At 42.3% G+C, this 23132-nt stretch overlaps 1 protein-coding gene across 8 annotated transcripts in view; it reads right to left on the bottom strand.

Moving 5' to 3' along the window:
• The window catches only part of HECTD4 (HECT domain E3 ubiquitin protein ligase 4), a 111822-nt gene extending 92128 nt beyond the window's left edge, over positions 1–19694 (bottom strand). For 5 of the 8 annotated variants that reach the window (XM_060276330.1, XM_060276331.1, XM_060276333.1 and 2 more), the window contains exons 1-2: positions 19140–19694; positions 4–521 (exon numbers count right to left, since the gene is read on the bottom strand). In XM_060276330.1, coding sequence (XP_060132313.1) covers positions 4–521; positions 19140–19331 — 710 coding nt within the window. In that variant the 5' untranslated portion in view covers positions 19332–19694. The remainder of the gene's footprint in view (positions 1–3; positions 522–19139) is intronic. The other 3 variants (XM_035120132.2, XM_035120135.2, XM_035120137.2) reach the window with 1 other exon arrangement.
• Between the last annotated feature and the right edge of the window lie 3438 nt (positions 19695–23132).

The raw sequence follows: 23132 nt of genomic DNA, 5'->3' as shown, positions 1-23132 counted from the left end.
TACCTTGCACAAGCCAAGGCAACAAGGGCAGCAGCAGCGTTTTCTTTTTGCTTCTGTGGAATCTGTTGGCCTGAAGTGGATGTCTCCTCCAGCCATGAGCAGAGCAAGGACTCAATGCCATTGAGACAGTCCACAGGCTCCTTAGTCAAGCTCAAGGGCTGACAGTCACGAAGGCAAGTCAAGAGCACCTCAGCAGTTATGTTACAAAGGGAAGGGTCTGTTCTGCTCTGCGACTCAATGAGAGGGAAAACCAAGAGCAGCCCCATCCGCGAAGTGAAAGGTGCTTGTTCAGGTTGCTGTAACAGGCCTTGCCGCTTGAGCAAGGCAAGGGCTTCCTCATCCCCAGAGTTTTCCCGTTCATGCTGTTCCTCCAAGGCAAGCTGGCGCTGGGCATTCCAGAGTCCACGCAGAGCGTTCAAGCGGTATTCTAGCAGGCGGGCATAGGCGTTGCTCTGATTTCCACAGACAGAGCGCAGGCGCTCCGACAGCTCCGTTGGATTCTTGGTTTCAAATGTTAAGATCTAGGCAGGGACAAGAAGTGCATGCTGATGAATTAATGTGGCAGGATGCCTTTAGAAGAACTTTTGCACAAGTCAAGGCACTTGCTTTCAGTACCTGTGTAAATAAATATGACACGAAGGCAGAAAGTTCTAATAAAATAAAACCATATGTTTCAGTTGAATCAGGTCCTCTGAATTCAGGAGTAACTGAACAAATTGTGCACTTTAGGAGGTAACAACTGCAACACGATTTGTAATCACATTTAATAAATGTTTTTAAGATGCTTACTAAATTAAATTTACATCAAATAAATTTGAGCATGTAGGTTAAGGGGGATTGCAACCCAGATCACAGTATGCAGGAAGGGAAGTTTTTAGTCTTTCATCCCTAACTACAATCTCCAAGAAATTTGCACCCTACATGTTAATTAGCAATGGGAGAAAACTCATGGACAGAACTTTCTCTCCTTGTGCACTACAAATAAAGCTATGAGATCTGAAGCTGTACATTATGCCCCACTCTTCAGCTAGCTTCCCATCAGATACAAGATGCTATGACATACCTCCCTCCTCCTGAGAACAAGCACCAGCACTTCAAAGAAAAATGATATGGAAGATTATGACAGAGAATCAAAGTGGGCAGTTCTTTCCTCTTTAATTAGCTGGTTTCTCTTTTTTAGAAATTAAGCCGTAGTAACTGTCTCGTTGGAACAGCACAGTGATGCAAATGCTTACACCTCTGAGCAAAGACTAGCTTTGCTAAGTATCAAAACTGTATTTTAGGTCTTTCCTCCTGCTCAAATACAGAGTAAATTAAGAGAATTAACAGATGTTGAGAAATTAAACACTAAAATAAATATATATTATCAAGAATACATAAAATACTCCTAAAATATGGAACAGAAACTAAACAACAACAACAACAACAATCTTTATTACGGTCCATAGACCCATCAATTCGTTACCAAGCGATACACAGCTGGGACACCCCGCCCTCAAACCACTCAGACAGAAACTAAACAAGTAAAAGGATTCATAATTAAGCAGGTGTAAAATATAGGGGGAAATATTCTATAGGAGACATAAGAAACTCTATAGAAAAAACACATATCTTATTTTTATGTATGAACACAAAGGGTTACAAGATAACGACATGGTGGGGTATGTCAAACTACATTTCCCATCTATAATAAACATGTTCTACGTATATCATTTTAGTTTTCCAAAGTTTCATTAACTGGCAACAGTTTTTCAAAGTGGCATTTTACAGTTGAGTAACCAGAAGCATGACATGCAAGATGATTCAGAATTTCTCTATTTTTTTCTAATCTTCAGGTAAACACATCATCAAGACAATAGGTTAATGAGACTTAATTTAGTGATAGTTTTGCTTTCTCATTTGCTATACGGAGAAGAAATTTTAAGTAAAAAATAAAATCAGAGAAGCTTAATACAATGCAACACATACTGCTTTAGCAAATTATGTTGGTCACAAAAACACGGACTCTACAAACCCAAACAAAAGAAAGAAAAAATCTGTGTTTTATCTTTATCCCCATCTTTGAATTTCTTAGCATTAAGAAAATGTGATATTACTTGAAATGTTTTTTATATTAAACAGCTCATGACCAACAGAACAATGTGCAATTTACATAGTATAAATGTGTTGTCATATGTATCATTTAAATTCCCTTTATAGAACTGAGGTTTGTATTTTTATTATGTTGGAAGCAACCCAGAGTGGCTGGGGCAACTCAGTCAGATGGGCAGGGTATTATTATTATTATTATTCATTTTAAAGGAGAGGGGCGAGACAATAAAATGATTTAAGGTAAATTGGTAGCCATTTATTGAATACAGAGGATAAAATCACTCATGTTCTGAGGTATCAATATAGAACATGCAGGTCTTGCTAGCCGAACAAAATGCATTTTCAGGAAATCATATGTTACGTGTTCACATAAAAACCATCTCCATAGATTCCTATTTTCCTTTTAGGTGAGTGTGGTTTGCCTGAAACCACTTGGCAGGCCAACCCACAAAATCTTGCGGCTAATTAGACCCACAAGCTAGAGGTTCCCCACCACTTGTGTAAATTGACACTTTCTGTATCTTTTTCTTGTTCTTCTGTAGAATTTTTTTTTTAAGAAAACAAACGCTAACTTTCGCATAAACCACACTAATTTCCTGCTACTGATTGGCCACTGCTTATGCTTCTGCTCTACCACTTATTCCCACCCTGGGAAAAGCACCTGTTAATTCACTTCCTGACCTCACCAGTTTCATTACTGTGCCTAAATAGCCAAGCAGTTAAAGCCAGAGCTGTGGCAGCGGGGTAGGTGGGTGGGTGGAGAACCCTTCTGCTGATTTCCCCTCTTGTCCTCTGTAATGTTTCTGATCCATACTCACAAACATAATAACAGAATCACAGAATTGTAGAGTTTGAAGGATCCCCAAGGGTCATCTAGTCCAACCCCCTGCAATGAAGGAATCTCAACGAAAACATCCATGACAGATGGCCATCCAGCTTCTGCTTAAATACCTTCAAGGAAGGAAAGTCCACCACATTCCAAGGAAGTCAGTTCTGCTACTGAACAGCTCTTACTAGCAGAAAGATCTTCCTGATGTTTAGTTGGAATCTCCTTTCTTGTAACTTGGAGCCATTGGTTCAGGTCCTACCTTCCAGAGTAGGAGAAAACAAGCTTGCTCCATCTTTCATGCGACAGTCATCTTCAAATATCTAAAGGGCTATCTTATCTCTTCTGAATTTACAACGTTCTGGTCATTAAGAGCTGCTCTTTTGGTTTTGTAGGTGAGATTACATGACATGCAATACCAAGGTTTTCCCCCAGAACAATTTAAATGGCATTTTGCGTTATTTCTAAATAATTTTCAAGGACAAACTCAACAAACAACAAATTGGATTATCTAGAAAGGATTTCAAGGATAATTAACCAAATGAAATCAGCTGGTGTACACTCTTTAGCAACTGCTGCAAGTATTGATTTAGCAGTGCCCAAAATTCACAATTGCTTTTAAAAATCCATTACGGTACTAAGCGTTACTAATTTGCAGTGGCACCTTGTCAGTTCTAGAACTAGCCAGTTTTATTGGAGGTAAACAGTGATACTTCCCACTTCACTCTCTCCAAGGTGGTCCTATACCCCATTTTCAAATCTAAGAATCTTGCAATTCCTGAAAGAACTCTATTCCATTAAAGGAAAAGAATTAGAGTCACAGCCAGACTATGATGTACAGAAAAAGTGGAGGAATGCAAATTCTGGCAGGTGTCAATCTTCACTTTTTCCACCCTTGCCTGCCAGATTGTTATGGCAATGGAGAGGAAAGCAGTGGTCAGAACTGAAAGCTGATGAAGGTGAGGATGATGATTAAGTAGCAGAGAGGAGAAATCAAAATAGTAATTACATATGAGTACAGAGTCAGGGGAGGAAAAAAAACAGTATAATAAGTTGATCCAGATAATGAACTCTGTACACACAAAAGGGCCTGGACATACTCCAGATACTCAGCTGAATGATAAAATGTCATCTTATCAAGAAAGAACTCGTGGAACAGAGAGTGACAGAAGCCCCTCAGCCAAAACTATCCCAAGGACAATAAAATATGCAAAGGGAGGAAGGAGCCTAGGAATTTTATGTGTGCATAGAGACAAATGAATGAGACAAAAGATGGACAAATTCTACTGGAGGCAATACCATGGCAGAATAAAAAGGCCCGTTTAATTTGTTGGCCATGTAAAAGATAGGATGAAGAATTGTGCAACTGATTAAGCCCAAAGGGCTTTGGACTTCTATTTCTTGAACAGCAGCCCACCATATGATAAACTACTTCTGAAACTGAAGGAAGAGCCAAAGGAATAGGAACCTGGTGTTCAAAGAGCCTAGCTGATCCGCACAAGACTTTAGGCATGACTGAAATAGCTTTTTGAATCTCATACATTGCTAAGCAAATGCTAGAGTTTCAAGAAAATTGCACCTCTTCAGAGTTGCCCAAACATAGCCCAAGTAACTATGTGCTGTTGAATTTGCACTATGGATCCTGTTTCCCATTCACAATCAGAAGACTGGTCGTGTCCACACAGAGGAGTTCTCTTGCTAACGAGTTGTTCAAATCTGATTTTTCTGTGTGCACACTTGTCATGCAAATGTTTCCACACTCCCCCTTTTCCCAGTCATTATATTCATTGCAATTCTGCTACTTGCCATCCACACCAGCGGAAGGAGCATGACAGAATGTATCCCATGATTTCAAGTCATGAGTCCAAGAGGGTTTCTTTTTGTCCTGCCACTTTTCCCAGTTCCGTATTCAGCAGTTGGTTTTCCCAGGGAAAGCAGTGGGACAAGAAAACCCCTCTCAGACCTGTGACTTTGAAATCAAATGAAGGCGGAAGGGCCCCAAGCTGTGTTTTGTGTCCCTCCCCTCAATCACTCTCCTTTCTTGCACTCCACTACCTTTTCCATTCTGGGCAGGCATGTAGGTACAGTATTTCTGTTCCTGTGTTGTGAGTGCAACTTTAAAAAAGACCTACAATAAGTGTCCAAGTGCAAGAACAAATGTTGTAAGCATGTTGCACAATGGAGGAAATGGATGGTTTACTTTGTATTTATTACTACATTTGTATCTCACATTTCATCCAAAGAGCTCCTCCACCCCCATTTTATCCTCACAACAGCCCTGTAAAGTAGGTTAGGCTGAGAGACAGCAACTGCCTCAAGGTCTCCCAAGGGAGCTTCACATGGCAATGTGTGGATTTGAACCCTGGTCTCCCAGGTCCTAGTCCAACACTCTAACCACCACACCACAATGGTTGTGCTTTTGGGGGGACTGGCAGGAGGGCAAGGGCACCTCAACATCCCCTTTTCCATTGCTTCCATATATATATATGAACCAGACAATACTTGAAGCAGCAGCATTTCAATTAATGATTACTGGAGAGTCTGAGGCTCCATACCAGCTAAAGCCCATGAGTCTGAAGAATAACCAAACAAGCAGCTGATGAGCTGGCAACAATGAGCTTGGGATCACCTGCTTGAACTCCCAGAAACAAAATGACTAGGTTGTACTCAGCTGAGGAGCAAATGGACACAAAGGTGTGGCAACAAAGGTCACTCACTGAAGTGCCACATGTGAAAAACACCCCCCCCCCAAAAAAAAAAAAGTGCAAAAGAGCTTTCACACCAGCAATGGCTACAGATGCATAATGAGTTATTTATTGGATATTCCACAGTAAGGGGAAATCAACATTAAATAGAAAAACCTGCATGCACAAGAAACACTGATTTCACAATCAACTCATAGCTGCAAGTTTCAGCAGTAGTTCAGTAAGAAGTCAGGTAATCTTAAGCACACAACAGCCTATATTGTTCAAGGTTGTATTAAAGCAAACAAGAAGGTATTCTAATTTTACATCCCAGAAGGTGAGAAATAGGCCCAACTCTTCCAACTGTGTGCAATTACATTCCTCTTACATCTCTGTGCCACCTAAATAGTTCGCAATAAAATCTGGTACCCGGCTAGAAATTTTACAGGATGACTGTGAATACTGCTACTCCAACAAGTAGTTTAGAAAATGGGTGGTACAGAAAGCCAGCTTATAACATTTCTGGATTCCTCTCAGAGTCTTCTCTCTTGATTCCTTCTGTTATTTGTATCCACTGTTTGTACCTACCCGTTTCTCAGGGTGTGTCTGCTGTTGCATGCTGATAGCTTATAGGAGCAGCAGGTGAGCGCTGAGAACAGGGTGGGGACCAAAGATGGACAAACTACCCCAGAAGGTGCATGGCACATCCCCCACCAGAGGTAAACTAAAGCTTAATCCAGACAAAGAGGTGTATGGGTTGTTAGGGGAGGATAGATGGCTTCAACTGGCCAGCTAAACCAATACAGTGTAACCTCGGTTTATGAACACCTCGGTTTATGAATTTTCGGTTTATGAACGCCGCGGACCCATCTGGAACGGATTAATTCACTTTCCATTACTTTTAATGGGAAAGTTCGCTTCAGTTTATGAACGCTTCAGTTTATGAACAGACTTCCGGAACCAATTACACCCATGTTTCAGTTTATGAACGCTTCAGTTTAAGTACTTTGCGGACCCGTCTGGAACAGATTAATCCACTTTCCATTACTTTCAATGGAAAAGTTCACTTCAGTTTATGAACGGTTACTCCGCGGACCGTCTGGAACGGATTAATCCACTTTCCATTACTTTCAATGGGAAAGTTCGCTTCAGTTTATGAACGCTTCAGTTTATGAACAGACTTCCGGAACCAATTGTGTTCATAAACCGAGGTACCACTGTATATATACACTCCAGCTTCTTTTCTTCCCCTCGAACCTGGGGAAAGAATCAATCCTGTGGGAGATTATGCTCCAATGGCCAAGGTGAATCCCACATTATCTTCTGAAACTGGCCTCCAAGCAAGGACCAAAACCATCAGATACTTTCCCACCTAAGCCCATTCCCTCCAGTCGAGAAGCAAAATTGGCAGACATTCTGTCCCTATCTACTTCCTGACACTGTTTACCTGTCAAGGTGACCAAAGGTTTCTCAGTCTCAAAATTAGACCTGCTTGAAATGGGTCCAATAGGCTTAGTCCAAGATGCTACCACACCTTCAATAATATTGCCAATATTCCTTGCAACCTCTAAACATGACCTAAATATTGTGCCCCAATAGCTTCTGTAAGGGATCTCAAGTCTTCCTCTTGCTGTTTCTAAATATGCTGCCACCCCAAGTTACACTTTAGTCACTTCTGCAATCTGGCCAGTCCTGCTCTGGTCAGATTCAGTCATTGGTTACTTTGTAAAGGTTTATTGGTAAACTCAGTGCCTTTAGGTCTCTCCCAACCACTTATGTTTCCAGAGGCGGGTGCGTCACAGCACATACTTTCAAGAAGGGATTACAGCGGAACCTCGGTTTATGAACACCTCGGTTTACAAATTTTCGGTTTACGAATGCCGCGGACCCACCTGGAACGGATTAATTCACTTTCCATTACTTTCAATGGGAAAGTTCGCTTCAGTTTATGAACGCTTCAGTTCATGAACAGACATCTGGAACCAATTACACCTGTGCTTCGGGTTAAGTACGCTTCAGGTTGAGTACTCCACGGACCAGTCTGGAACGGATTAATCCACTTTCCATTACTTTCAATGGGAAAGTTCGCTTCAGTTTATGAACGCTTCAGTTTATGAACAGACTTCTGGAACCAATTGTGTTCATAAACCGAGGTACCGTACCACTGTACAATACTTAGGAGAAGGGCTACAGCTCAGTGATAGAGCATGCTTTGCATGCAGAAGGTCCACTTTCAATCCTTGGCATCTCAAGCTAGGATCCCAGTCTAATACCCTGAAGAGCTGCTGTCAGTCAGTGTAGAGCTAAAGGGACCAATGGTCTGGCATAGTATGTTTAGGGAAGTTTTTAATGTTTGATGTTTTATCATGTTTTTAATATTCTGTTGGGAGCCTGCCCAGAGTGGCTGGGGAAATATTATTATTATTATTATTATTATTATTATTAAGCAGCTTATGTTCCTAAGATCCATCTATGAACACTTAGGAACATCTACAAAGGGCTTTTGAAGCCAGCAAGGATTTGTATTGGAGATGACAGTTGCTGCTGCTGAACTGTCTAATTAGGATTTCATTTTATTTCATTCTGTTGAGGGGCTTCAAGCACAGGAGAGGCAGGGCAGCATATTAAATAAATAAATGATTCTGCACACAGTGGTAAAAGAGAGGCTTTATAGAGTGGTAATGGATTAAATCAAATGATTTTCCAAGCCTGCCAAAACCTGATGACTTTTCAGTGTCACAGGAAAGAAAGGTATATGGAACATAGGCAAAATGCTGAATGATAGATCACCTGCAAAAAGTGTAGCCCAGAAGGCACTCTTTAAATACAAATCTGTTCTGCCAGTTTTTATTGGGTATGCAACCTTCCAAGTTCTGCACCAGGTAAGCACAATACTAAATGGTTTCATGCCCCCTTCTGTAAATGAAGAATAGTACGCTGGGAAAATGTGGTAGCAAAATTATTAAGGTTCATTTTCATTCTATATTTTAATTAAAGTTATGGTTAAACATCTTTCAGTTCGTTTGAATGATGCTCTAAATAAGCCACATAAATAAATTTGCACACACTGAAATTAACAAAGTAACAGGTGCTACCACTCTGCTATCACTGGGCCATAGCAAATAGATTCCCTGGTTGCAGCAGCATGGCCCAATTAGTGGCATATATTGTGTGCAGCTTATAAAAATGCTTTAGGCTAAAAAGAGCAGAAAAGTTTCAATGACCCACTTTGCCATAAAAGAAAAGAGAGAGCTGAAAAGCCATCAAGGAATTTTGTGAGAATGGAGGGGGAATAGTTCTTTTTCTTTACTGATACCATGAGTGCAGACTTTGCATTTTTGACAGCAACAAAATGAGGAAACTAAGTATGTGTTGCAGACACCACAGAAAAAAATGATCAAGAAATGCAATAACAAAATTGTAACAGTTTCCAGCTCTCACAATAGTGAAAATATCACCAAGGTTTTTCTTCCTGCATGGGATATCATTTTTCCTGAAAGAGGCTTTGTACTAATGGTCTGCAACTGACTCTGCTACTACCACTGGTGTCATAATATTTCCCCAAGATTACGCATCCCATGGGCTGTTAGCCAAATTCAGCATAAGGGGTCTGTACAAATTCTAAAGCTATTAAATATACTTCTATGAATGTCAGAGGTGGCAGGTCTCATTCAGGCATGTCAAATGGTCCTCCTCATCCTGGATCCAGTGAAATTCAAGAACCACTGCTGAATACAGATGGACTTAGTGACAAACAGTCAATGTTTTCGGAGGTCTACACATTTCAACACCCATTTCACATTTGATTTATTCACTTTGAATCTCTAGATGTTCAGCTCAATGGATAGACAGTTATAATTTCCATCCCTGTCCTGGACAAACTGAGAGGCTCTTGTTTCATTTCCCCAGTTCATTAACTGTGAAATAGGGGGACTAGAGCTCTATCTGTCTAAAAATTATGGAAACATCTGCAGCCTTGATTGATTGATTGATTGATTGAAAGCATTTTCTTCAGCCAAAAAGGCTCCGAGAGCAACTTACAGATCAATAAAAAAATGACAGTCCCTACTCTCAAACTTACAATTTAAAGACATGACACAAAAGAAAAGGGGGACTGGTAGTTACTGTAGTTATTGTGTCACTTAAACATCAAACATGCATGAAACTGACTTTTGTGCTGAAAGATATTAAACTGTGCTCTGCATCATGACAAAATTGTTGAGATACTACAATGCCCAATGACTCCAACTTTTTGACCATGTGATTCCAATGCAGCTTAGGACAGTTTAAGATATAATTTTAACATATTTCAGAGATCTGCAAAACTGAGAGAAAGCAGCTCACACACACACCGCCAAATTGTCTCAGGGTCTGGAGCAGCAACTTCATTGGGGGACCCTGGGGTCCTGTGATTATCAGTAATTTATTATTTTATTTTCAAAGGATTTTAGCCCACATTTTTAACCACTCAAGGCAGGCTAGCATATCAACACAATACAATATCAAGATGGTATACAGCTTTCCTGGAAAACTCACCATACTATTAAAATTTGCCTGCAATAAGTACAGCCCAAATACTCACATGGCACTGCAGCAAGGGACAAGAGGATCGGACAAGACTATGCCTGAACAGGCTGTGCAGCATAGAACACTTCTACAACAAACAAGGCTCCCTGGCAGAAAAGCCTAGCACAAAGCTTGCATTTCCTATTTATTGTCTTTCCTCTTGTTACAACCCTGTGTCTATTTCAGTGAGCCCAAAGCATGGAAGTGTGTTGCTCCTGGAACACCAGTAGACTGGTTGCTCTTAAATGTAGATGCAGATTCTGGTTTTTGCTTCTGTATTAACCAGCATTTTCAGAAGTGCCACTTACAAAGTGCAAAGCAGCAAGTCACAAATACTGAAACCCAATGTGAAGTCACTTTGGCAGCAATTGATTATAAGCCTATGATAAGCCAGGGTATTAAAAAAAATACATGCAGAATAACTTAAAGCTTCTCTCATCCCAACCTGGAAAGAAACAGCAACTTACAAAGAGGTGTATTTTTAATACAGTGCTTAGGAAGCAAGAATCACAGCTCCTCAATAATGGTAATGCTCACCAGGATTCATCAATTGGCAGCTCAAAAGATCCCTGGAGCTTGCAAGTTGACAGTTTCTTGTCTGGTACAGGGTACCCCCCTTCCCGTTTCTTCATATTTCATTCATTTTATGTGCTGAAACACTCCCAAATAGGAAATGTATTAATCCTAGAGAACCACTGTTCAAAGAAGCAGAACTGGCCGCCTCAACAATTTTTTTTTTACTAATTTGAATGGTGCTACCTTTTAACATTCAGCTGGAAGTTTGCAATTGGAAGCCTTTGCCTGAGAATTAATCCATCACGGATGCTTCTCAGGTGCCAGAATAATCTCTGTGGAGCTCTGGCAACATCCCAAGCCCAGCACTGAACAAGAAAGTTCGTCTATGCTCATACATTTCAGTTAACCTACACTGCACAAGCTGGCAGTTGAATGGAGCACATGCTAAAAAAGACAATGACATGAATACATGGGATGAGATTCTTTGGAGAAAAACAAAGGCTAGGATCCAAAAAGCTGAGCTGGACGTGGCCAAGAGCTTAAATGCACCAAAAGGGCTATTTACTTTTCCCTCCAGAATGACAGACACAAACACCATAAAATTAGTTACAGGTAGGTAGCTGTGTTGGTCTGACGTAGTCGAAACAAACAAACAAAATCCTTCCAGTAGCACCTTAGAGACCAACTAAGTTTGTCATAGGTATTGTCATAGGTATGACAAACTTAGTTGGTCTCTAAGGTGCTACTGGAAGGAAATTTTTTTATTTTTTTGTTTCAACCATAAAATGAAAATGTTTTGTATTAACATCTGGCTACTTTAAACATTTCTCAAAATATCTGATCCAGTCCTTCAAGTCAGAGAGTACAATATATTTGCTAAGAAATCGATCATAAACCTTACACCTTTCACAATGAAAAAGTCATTTGCATCTTCAACTTTTTTTCCAGTTGAACTATCACTCCCTTGTTTGCCCAAGAGCATTCCTGCATGTTTCTGTCTGCACAGGTTGCTTAGTCATTAGACACCTATCAGTTAAATACTAATGAAATAATTAGTGGGTTGACATGCTGCCACCCAAAGAGAGATACAAATGAGGCCAGTTAAGAAATCATAATTTCCTCTCTGTACAGCCTTCCATTACTGACAAGGTGAATCACCGGTGAGAACCTCTGGAGAATGTTGCCACACCAGTTAGTAGCAAAAGTAATTTCTAGGGCACATGAAAGCTTCCTAGGGCTTACAGCAGCTCCAGGTAAATATGCACCACTGACTTTGATTAAATGAAGTAGAATAAAGTTTAAGTCAGTTTTTTAAAATGGCCATCTTACACACTTGCAGGGTACTTATTTGCAACAATCGCAGAAAACAATGGCTCTCAAAAACCATTCAAAGTGTTAAACAGGGTTGTGTTATTGCCCCAACTCTATTCATTATTTTCATTGCCATGATCCTACACTTTGTCGAAGGGAAACTCCCTACCGGAGTAGAAATCATATATCGAACAGATGGAAAGCTCTTCAATCTGAGCAGGCTGAAAGCAAAAAGTAAGGTTACCGTAACGTCCGTCATAGAGCTTCAGTATGCTGGTGACAACGTAGTGTGCGCACGCTCAGAAGATGACCTCCAAATCATCCTAAATATCTTTGCAGAAGCTTATGAAAAGCTTGGCCTATCACTCAACATCCAAAAAACCAAAGTGTTGCACCAACAAGTACAAAATAACCCCTCTGCAGTGCCACAAATCCAACTCAGTGGCATAACGTTGAAAAATGTTGATCACTTCTCCTACCTAGGCAGTTACCTTTCCACAAGGGCCAACATTGATACCGAAATCCAGCATCACCTGAGCTCTGCGAGTGCGGCTTTTTCCCAATTGAAGTGCACAGTGTTCGAGGACCAGGACATTCGCAGGGAAACCAAAATGCTTGTTTACAAAACTATTGTACTACCAACCTTACTATATGCTTGTGAAACATGGACCACATCTCCAACTGCTCAAAAGATTCCATCAATGGTGTCTCTGAAAATTTTTACACATCACTTGGGAAGACAGGCGAACTGATATCAGTGTACTGGAAGAAGCAAAGATCACCAGTGTTGAAGCAATGATTCTTCAACATGAACTTCGTTGGACTGGTCATGTTGTGCGGATGCCTGATGATTGTCTTTCAAAGCAACTACTCTATTCTGAGCTTAAAAATGGAAAGCGTAATGCTGGTGGCCAACAAAAGAGGTTTAAAGACTGTTTCAAGGCAAATCTAAAAAAATGTAGTATAAACACCAACAACTGGGAAACACTGGCCTGCGAATGCTCCAGTTGGAGAACAGCCTTTACCAATGGTGTCATGGGCTTTGAAGACATTCGATCTCAGGACGCAAGGGAGAAACATGCTAAGAGGAAGGCACGCTTGGCAAATCCACACCGTGACCAACTCCTGCCCAGAAACCAATGTCCCCACTGTGGAAGGACGTGCGGATCCAGAATTGGCCTCCACAGTCACTTACAGACTCATTGTTAAAACCGTGCTTATGGAAGACAATCTTACTCGGCTACGAGTGATCGCCAAAGAAGAAGACGACGACTTATTTGGCTCCTTTGAATTAGTTTTTTCCCCCCTTCAATGATGCTTAGGATCATCAAGTACAGAGTGGTAGCCACTGTCACTTACAGTAGTTTCCCCCTTGCATTTAAGATCCTCAAATCCAGAGGCTTCTTGATTACATGGGAAAAGCACAAAAGGGTGAGAGCGAAGACGCAATATAGAACAAGAAGATGACAGAAGCCTGCTCCTCAACAGATGGGCTATGATTACCACTGGGCCCACCAAGCCTGTCTAAACCTGTTCCTCACAAGGAACATTATAGTCAGTCATGGACTGTCCGTTAACAAGTCCCCAGCAGGACAGACAATATCCCTCAGATAGTATGTCAGAGAGGGGTTTGGCCCACCTGATAACACCCTGATTAGAACAAGCTGCCAAGCTCTGCTGTTGTTTAACGTATTTGCTCTAACCACAGAATGTAAAATATCAGAAGGGGACCTGAGAGTACTTTTTATGTATCTTTGATATACCTAAGTTCATAATATTTATTGAATGAAGAATATACCAGGGCATAGTTGTCAAGTTTGGCTACATACTTCTAAGTGCATTGCTGAAAAATTACTATCACTGCATAATTTTCAGGAACACACATGACTGGGGACAGGTCTATGAACGATGGGGTGCCCAAAAGCAGTAGGCATTTATTCATTATAATAATTTAAATCCTACCTTTAAAAGAGAGAAGTCTTTCTAAAGTACCTTAAAAATAAGTAAAATAATATTATTTACGGTATTTTGTTATTATGAATATTGGGCTTATATTTTTATATTAAGTCTTGCTTCAAAGCTCACTTAATGGAGTTGCCCAGGAAAGCTATTCTACAGTTCTGGATCCATCACTGAAAAGGTTGTGCACTTGGTATCTGTCAATCTGATCTTCTCTAGCAGCTGTCCAGAGAACAGGTACTCTCTTAAGAAATGTCTAGGCTCCTATAAGCATACATTCAAACAAAAGTGTGAGGTACCTTCTTCCCTTTGGTGGGGGAGTTACCAGTATATGCTATGCACATTTTCTGAGATGTTTAGGCAGGAGTGGGGCACCTCTGGCCCTCCAGATATTGCTGAACTATAGTTCTCATCATCTCTGGCCATCGGCTATGCTTGCTGGGGCTGAAGGGAGTTGGAGTTCAACAACATCTGGAGGGCAAAAGGTTCCCCACAGTCACATTAAGGGGTCTGGAATAGACAAAAATTGTTTCAAGTCCAACAGCCTCACATAAATATACCATATTTTTCCATGTATAAGACTAGGTTTTTTCCCTAAAAAATAATGTCAAAAATTAGGGGGCGTCTTATACTCTGGGCCATCTCCCCCTTTTTCTTAAATCTGAGTCCCCCCTTATACATGGGGCGTCTTATAGACGGAAAAATATGGTAATACCAATATGTGGATGGGTCAAAAACAAATATCTACTGGCCAAGAACTATTTTCTTTTCAGTAAGGCTGCAACTGAGCGGTCTTGTCGCTTCTAGATTATGAACCTATAACAAAGCATAGCTGACACTTGAGTCAGTAAAAAAGCACCAATTTTTATTAGCCTATCAGACCAAAGGCCTATCTAGTCCAGCATCTTGTATCCTACAGTGGGCAATCAGACACCTATGGGCAGTCAACAAGCAGGACATAAGCACAATATTAATCTCCTACTATTATTTCCCATGTTTCTGATCCTGGAGCAAACACTAATACTGTGCATTTGAGCTCCCTGAGATGGCAGGGTAAAACCACATTAAATCTATTGTTTACAATCCTTATGAAGAAGCCCTGAAACTCACGTATTTCAAATGAAACTCCAACACTGCTTGCTACTACGAGTGAGAACCTCTATTCCTGACTAGTATACTGCAAATCTTTATTATTTCTCCATACTCCTTGTTGTGGTAACATGTATTCTCTATTCCATTTTACAACACCCTGCCCTCAAAATAGTCCCATTACTCTCCTCCCCCCTTTCTGAAATTCATAGCATATGAATAACACAAATGGGAGACCACCAGGGCTCTCCATATCACCACAGTAGGACAGTGAGATGCTGCTGCACCAATTTACAGTCTGCCAATGTTTGGAAGTTTTATCTTTGCAACCATATGTGCCCAAACCCTTTTCTCCCCCTCCCCCCAACATGTGAAAGCCTGAATTGGCTCCATCACCATCACTTCTAACTCTTTCTTTGCCTGAATGAATTTCTCAAGCTTCTTGTTATTCAATTTAAATACTTTTCATGACACAATTACTGAGACAGGCTGCAAAGAGCTCTAATTAACTGTGACCTCTCTAATGAGGCAACTTTCCCAAGTTCTTGCCAAAGTGTGTGTCAGTGGTGTACTGGGGCAAGCACAAACAAAATTTATAGAAACAATGTATGAAATGTGTAGTAAAGAAACAAGATGAAAAGGCCAGCAATACACCATAAAGTGCTGCAAGGGGCTTTTTTTAAACAAACACATTTAACAGCAAAACACTTAAGGGTTTATACTATGTGTACAATGGAAAGCTACTAGAGTGTCTCTGGTTCTAGATAAGCTGAACCTTTGGCATAGTGTAGTCAGTCAATGGAGTGTCTGTAACACAGAGCTGAAAAGAGTCAACTCTCCCCAACCCCACCCAAAGCACAACCATCAGACGCTCCAGCCCCATCCTTGCCAGTTATCCCAAGCCCATAGCTGTCAGCCTTCCCTCTCTTTTTTTGCTGGAAATTCCCTTATTCCAGCGCTGTTTCCTGCGGCTATCCTGGATTGTTAGATATACCATAGACTGTCCCCGGGACAGGTGAGGCTGCTGCTGATCCCTTATTTTCAAATCTGAAAGTTGACAGCTATGCCCAAGTCTCCAGTGGCTTTGCAAACCTTAGTGCCAAAATTAGCACTATCTGGCTTAGGGTCGGGTTAGACAAATATTCCTGTTCTCTGTCTGGTGGGCTTGCATGCTACCTCTTCCATCTGGTACCAATTTACTCCCTCCTTCCTTCCATGGCTTCCTTTAATCATGGGGTGATAGATAAATATAATAACCCTTAATATTGTTATTCCAACAAACCCATGTCGAATTTGTAATCCATACTATACAGTACAAGAGTGAAATGTCTGTCAGCTGCAGTTTCTTTCACTTTACCAAAAGGCCTCACATATCCATTTTGATTCTGTAGCAAGTTTTACATATGGTAAATTTTCAAGCCTAGACAACAGGAGGCTTAATCAAGCAAACCTTGGAATCATGGCACAATCCATGATCAATTTATGGATAGGAATGCCATGGATAAGCCCAGATAACAACTACCAGACATGTGATTTGACCATTAAAGTTTGCTTAACTCATGGGTTCAACTCTATCTTTGCAAATAAGCTGCACTGTTACAAAAAAAAAACACCTCAAGACCACAAGACTAATTAATCATTGCATTCTTCACTCCCCCAGAAACAGCAGATGTCAGTAACAAAAGCATAGCCCTGGAGAGCTAGTAGAAGTCACTTTAATAACATGGGGGTGGGGGTGGGGGTGGGCACAACAGTAAAAGAAAATATGTTTGGAAATATTAAGTCTCTTTTCCACATTAAGCTGAAGGGCATGAACAAGGAATTAACCTTGCTATCTGATGATAGTACAGTACAGTAATAATTTTGTCCAGGCTGCTCACTACTAAAGCTGTTACTGCTCAGGATTCTTTTTAGCAATAAGAAATAACCTTCTGTTGAGCCCCTCAACAACTGCAGGTGGTCATATATAAGCATTCAATGCAGCGCTTGCTGAACCATCCCCATTCGGTTCACGCCACCCGGCTTCTGACAAAGAACCTGTGTCACTGCAAGCCACACTGCTGGGGGAGAGGGCGGGGTAATGGAGGGAGGTGCATGAGAAAGAGATGCAGACTAGGGAAGAGATGCAAGCAGAAATGACTGACAGCAATTTCCCCAAAGTACATATTTCAAACAACACACAATTGCTCTTTATCTATAGTTCAACTGCCCACATTTACTGGAGGAGAAGAGGAGGCTGAAGTGGAAAAGAATCGTAGCTACTTCTCTCGGCCTTTCAACTGTCATTATAACCTCTAGTCTAGATACTCAGTACTTAAGAACACCCCAGATATTTCACTGTGAAAATAATTATTGGTAAATAACAAAATAAGAATAATTAAGAACACCATAAAATCAATTTTCAAGAGACTGCTCTCTGGGCAATGAAGGGCAAGGAAGGTTTTGCCCTTCCTGGTTCAAAACAAGGCTCTGAAAGCCTTATCATCTTACATCCTGTACCTTCCCTGGTGCTGAATCACCTTTGCATCATCATTTCAAAAAAATTGGGTGTCAGACCTGGCAGGCATGTGTATGACTTGTTGCTTCATTCTCTCCTAATTATCTGTCAATCTCTCCCCTAACCTAATTATGATTCTAATGCATCAAGGCTTTTTTGGGGGGGAAGTCAGGTGCTCCTCTCTCATCCCCACCCAAAACCATTGATCACCACCACTTCTTGAGTTTGCATCTGAGATTTCACAGCTCCCCATTCTCCATCTAGTCACCACAATCCCCTACTACTATCCTCCATCACCTTCACATTGCTTCTCCTAAGCTCCCTTCACCCTTTCCTCACTCTTCTTGCTCCCCACATTTTACCAAAGCCTAAGGGCAGTTTATCCAGTCTGCTCACTAACCAACATCCCCGTGCCCTCAGCATACCTATACCCTTCTCATTTTGACTCTTCATCTTATCCCCACTCCCCTTTTGGCCTGCTCTTCAATCTTACCCTATCTTTTACTAACTGGTGCCCCACCTTTGATTATTGCTCTTTGGATCCCTCACCCCTTCTTTTATTCCCCTTCCCCATATTCCTTCCAACTTTCATTCTTTCAAATCTCTCCAATTCAGTAACCCACCATTTTTGATCCTCCATATCACAGTTTTGACATCCTACCTTATTCCAAAGCCTTGATTTGGAGGTACACCCAACTCCAACACTCCTCCTAAATGTTAACATTTCTTCCCAACACCACAAATTCTGGAGACACCCCTCTTTAGGGTACTGCATAGACATATCCCTTGAACATCTCATCTTTTACTCCTCCACCATCCCTATCCTTTGGGGTTGTAAAAGATGTCAAAATCATCCCCTCTGAAAGATCTTAATACTGTAAATTGTTGATTAAAAAGATCATCATCATCATCATCATCACTGAGAGGAGGAAAGAGATACAAGGGGTAATAGATTCTTCTTTATCCTCTACCTAATTATGACACTTTGGCATCTCTCCCCTCTCTACCACTCCATTCACCTTGACATCCCCTCCCCAATATTATTGTTAAAGCCCCTTTAAGGAGGTCGGATGTTGGTGATGATGATGACAGCCAATGCTGATGAATACCAGATCCACCCACCAATCTTATTGTTAAAGCCCAATTATGATTATGATAAGATGTTCGCCCAATGTTAATGCTAAAAACATCACAGGGAAGGGAGGGATATAATGATGTAGAATAGATGATGGCCAGACGCATCTTATTGTTAAAAGCCCACTCAGCGGAGGTGAGCAGGCCCTGAAGATGATGAAGCAGCAGCAGCAGCAGCAGCAGCAGCAAGAGGCCAAATTCCACCCCACCCACACAATCCATCGGTAAATTGCAGGGATGAGGATGCTGACCCGATTCCTCGCCCCATACACGCTCCATTTATAAGCCTAAACTGGGGGTGGGGGTGGGAGAAAGTTGTGTGTTTACAGTTGTGGCGCTGGTGAAGAACAGATTCCCCCCCTCCCGCCCCACCTTATTGTTAAAGAGGAGGAGGAAGACGAGGCCAGGGTCCAGTCCCCGTCTCCCTCCCCCCGCGCCCGCCGCATCCCGTTTCTCTCCTCCTCACCTCCAGCTCCGTGTCTCCCGGCTCGGCCACGCCGATGATTTCGCTGGGCAGCTCGGCCAGGTCCGTGACCCGGATCAGCCCGTCGTGGAGGAAGATGGTCTCCTCCTTCACCGACAGCCACTGCGCAGAGTCTGCCGCGGCGGCCGCTGCCGCAGCAGCCGCCGAACCCGACACGCCTGCCGGGGACCCCATCAAGAGGAGGCGGCGGCGGTGGCGGCGGCGGGTGAAGCCGAGGCGGCTTTGACAGCACCTGCCTCGGCGTAGGGGAGGGGAAGGGATGCTGTTGCCGAGGGAGGGAGGCGGATCCCTTCAGCCCCCCGCCATGGCGGGGAGGAGCCGAGCCAAGGAGAAAGAGGGAGAGGAGGAGAAAGGGAAAGGGAAAAGCGGGGGGCGAAGGGATTTTTTTGGGGGGTGGGGTGGGTGATGAGGGTCGAGGGGGGGGCAGTCAGTCAGCCTGTGCCTCTCTCCCCTCTCCCCTCTCCTCTCCCTCACACACACAGGTGACAGCGCGACGCCATGTTGGAGGCGGAGGGCTGCTGAGGCGGAGGGACCAGCATGCACCGCGCGCGCCGAACCGTGATAGAAAGAGGGCGAGGGGAGCGGAGGCCGCGGCGCGCGGGCAGGAGAGCGGTCGGGCGGGAGTGACTGACAGGTGCGCGCGCTCTGAAAGGGAGGGGGGAGAGCGTCGGCGGCGGCGACGGCGACGTCGACGACCGAGCCTCTCACTGGCCGCCAGGGAATAAGGAACCCGCCCCCTTTCGAGCCGGTTGGCTCCGCCCACCTTTCCCCTCAGGCGCCTCCTGCCTGGTCTCCCTGAGGCGGCTTTGCTTCTTTTCTTTATTAATTTCCCTGAGAAAATTAAAAATTCGGCTTGGCCCAAGGGGGAGAGTTCTTTGTCTCTCTCCTTCTCTCCACCGAACCGTTGTCCTCGCTGTTTGTAATAGCGACCTATTCCGTGTGTACATGGCGTGTGGCAGAGCTTCATAAGCAAAGAGCAGAGGGTCCCTGCCCTCAAAGAGCTTCCAAATATGTATATGTCACGTCGCAGGGTACATGCCCCTCAGCGCAAATAAAACTTTTGTCACTTAGCTGTCATCATCGACATTATTTTTTATTACAATACTATTACATGCTACCAGGGTTCATCGTGAGTTTCATAACCCACAAAACGGCTCTCCCCAGCCAAACGAGTTGTAAAGAAGTTATGTATTTCAAAGTTCCGATCCACCCCTGTTTGTGTAAATGGGCATACATTTAAATTTTCGTTTAGTATTTGTATTAGTTAAATTTCTATACTGCCCTTCACCTGTAGATCTCAGGGCGGTTCAAAACGCAAGATAAAAAACACTAGATACATAATAAAAGCAAAAAACAAACCACAAACCAATGAATCCTGTTCCCATTTTACATGCCAGCTTTAAAAATTATTGTCAGCCTAGGTGGCTCAGTTTGTTAGAGCATGGTGCTGATAATGCCATGGTTGCAGGTTTGAGCCCCATATGTTTTAGATATGCTGTAAGCGGCCTAGAAACCCAGCCAGATGGGTGGGAGTATAAATAATAAAATTATTGTCACTATTATTATTATTATTATTATTAATACCCTGCTCATCTGACCAGGTTTCCCCAGCCACTCTGGGCGGCTTCCAACAAAATATTAAAATACACTAGTGTGTCAAACATTAAAAGCTTCCCTAAACAGGGCTGCCTTCAAATGTCTTCTAAAAGTCTGGTACTGTAGTTGTTTTTCTTTTTGATAGGAGAGTGTTCCACAGGGCGGGTGCCACTACCGAGAAGGCCCTCTGCCTGGTTCCCTGTAACTTGGCTTCTCGCAGTGAGGGAACCGCCAAAAGGCCCTCGGCGCTGGACCTCAGTGTCCGGGAGGAACAATGGGGGTGGAGACGCTCCTTCATGTTTATTATAATAAACTTTTATTATTTATCTCTTGTCTGGTTTTGGAAAGGCATTGTCAGCCCATGGGAGTCATAGTCCAAAACATCTGAAGGGCACCAGGTTGGAAAAGGCAGTATTTTTACTCTAAGTTGATGTTATCGTTTGTTCCTGGTTTAGAATGGTTTCTGATCATTTATTTTCCTATTTGAGTTGATTTCCCTATCATGTTCTATAGTCAATTCCTTTCTTATTTCTAGCTCAGCATTACTAAACAAAACTTTCTAGATGTTTCAAACAGTGCCAAATGACTAAGCCTACCCTACACAGGATGACTGGTTTTCATACAGGTTTATTCCCATAAAAGTCTGGTTAGGTTCGAAGCCTTCCATCTTCCAGATGAAGAAGAGTAGTCCTAAATTAGCTAGATTCCTCCTTGCACTTCAAAGCCATCCTTTCCTCCTGTGCCTTTGGTTTCTAGGTCTTCCACTCACACTTCAATACCTTCTTGCTGCGCTGGCTATTTCCAGGACCCTTCATCTCATGCTATTGCAATTGAGGGGGCTGCTGTTAGAACGTATGTAAGAATGGGGGGACTCTTTCCAATATACAGCTGAACCGATCCTGCGATAGAATCAGATGCCTTAGATGGTTTTCTTATCCTGCTTCACTTAAATTGATGCACAGATCTCTGAAGTGCCATCTGATAACAGGCTTAGTGCTCTGCAATACTCTCTCGCAGAGGCAATGCAGTCTTTCCAAGGCAATCATCTGAAGCCAGAAATATACAGGAAAATAAAAAATAGCTGGTGTCATATTGCAACGTATTTTTATACACAATACATATTATGAGAGAAACCTAAGTGAAGTTATTTGAGATAAATGCAAGACAAGCAATACCTGAGTGATGAAAAGTGGGGAGCAAGAGGGAAATATAATAGTTATTGGCATTTTATTAAGGAGAATGTGCAAATTAGTGCTCAAGTCAGAAAGGTGAGATGCATTTTGGCAGAGCCCAACCTTCGAAAATGTGTAAGTTAATCACTCAGCATTCCTTCCTTTGTCCCTGATGCCCAGTGGGTTAAACCAGCCTTTGCCAATCTGGTGCCCTCCAGATGTTTTGGGCTCAGAACTCCCATCAGCCCCAGCGAGCAAAGTCGCAGCTAAACCGATAAATAATGGCATGTTCCTGGGGATTCACAAGGCAGTTCACTCCATTTCCCCAATGTTTCCTTAACTATTTATTTATTCATAAAAATATTTATAGGCCAGTATTTCATTAAAAATATTGAAGTGATTTACAACAAAAAATACATAAAACAATAGTTAAAATGGTACAGAAAAACTTAAAAACAGATACACCAGTTAACCATTGTAGAAATGTGTGTTCTTATTTGCCTGCATAGGTCTGGCAGAACAGATAAAGAATCGCAAAAGGGATTTGCATAGAAACCTGCTTAACTGAGCATGATTTCGCCCCCCATTCATCAGCTGATAAGTGGGGGGGTTAAATCCTACTGCTATGGCTGCATGCTGCTGTCCCCTTCTAGGAACAGGAGTGCACAACCAAGGCCTGAAATAACCCGCCCCCCCTCCTTCTCATCAGTTGACACCACAAGTGATGTCAGTTGATGGGCAGGTTGGTGTGGTTTGGGGGAAATGACCTTGTGGGCCAACCTGGACCCTCTGTCCAGCTAAGATTGGCAGGCAGATCCCACTCTTGTTTTATTTTAATCTCACAGAAGGCTGTGGGCTACCCAAAATGCCTCAAAGCACATTTCCCCAGCTATTATTGCAGATGCGGCTTTCAGGGGAAGAGAGGTATTACATTAAATTGTTAAGTTTTATACAAATCAGCAACAATAAGATTTATTATTAAAGAACCATAGACATTTTTATATAAATCCTATCAACCCCTTTCTCTTTCTCAGTAAGTGATGTAGTCTGCAAGGCACAAACAAAAAAAATAAAGACCTGAAAAGGTTACCTTGCAGTAGTGCTGACTATTAGTTTACTAAGGTAAAAATGCCAAACTGGGGCAAGCATAATCAGAAGGGTTGCCAGACCTCTAGGGGTGACATGAAGAATCCAGGTTTTCCTTGAT

This window comes from Zootoca vivipara, chromosome 6 (assembly GCF_963506605.1).
Source record: "Zootoca vivipara chromosome 6, rZooViv1.1, whole genome shotgun sequence".
Classification (NCBI taxonomy): Eukaryota; Metazoa; Chordata; class Lepidosauria; order Squamata; family Lacertidae; genus Zootoca; species Zootoca vivipara.
The sequence above is the reverse complement of the archived record's forward strand: the minus strand, read 5'-3'. Positions and strand labels throughout refer to the sequence as shown.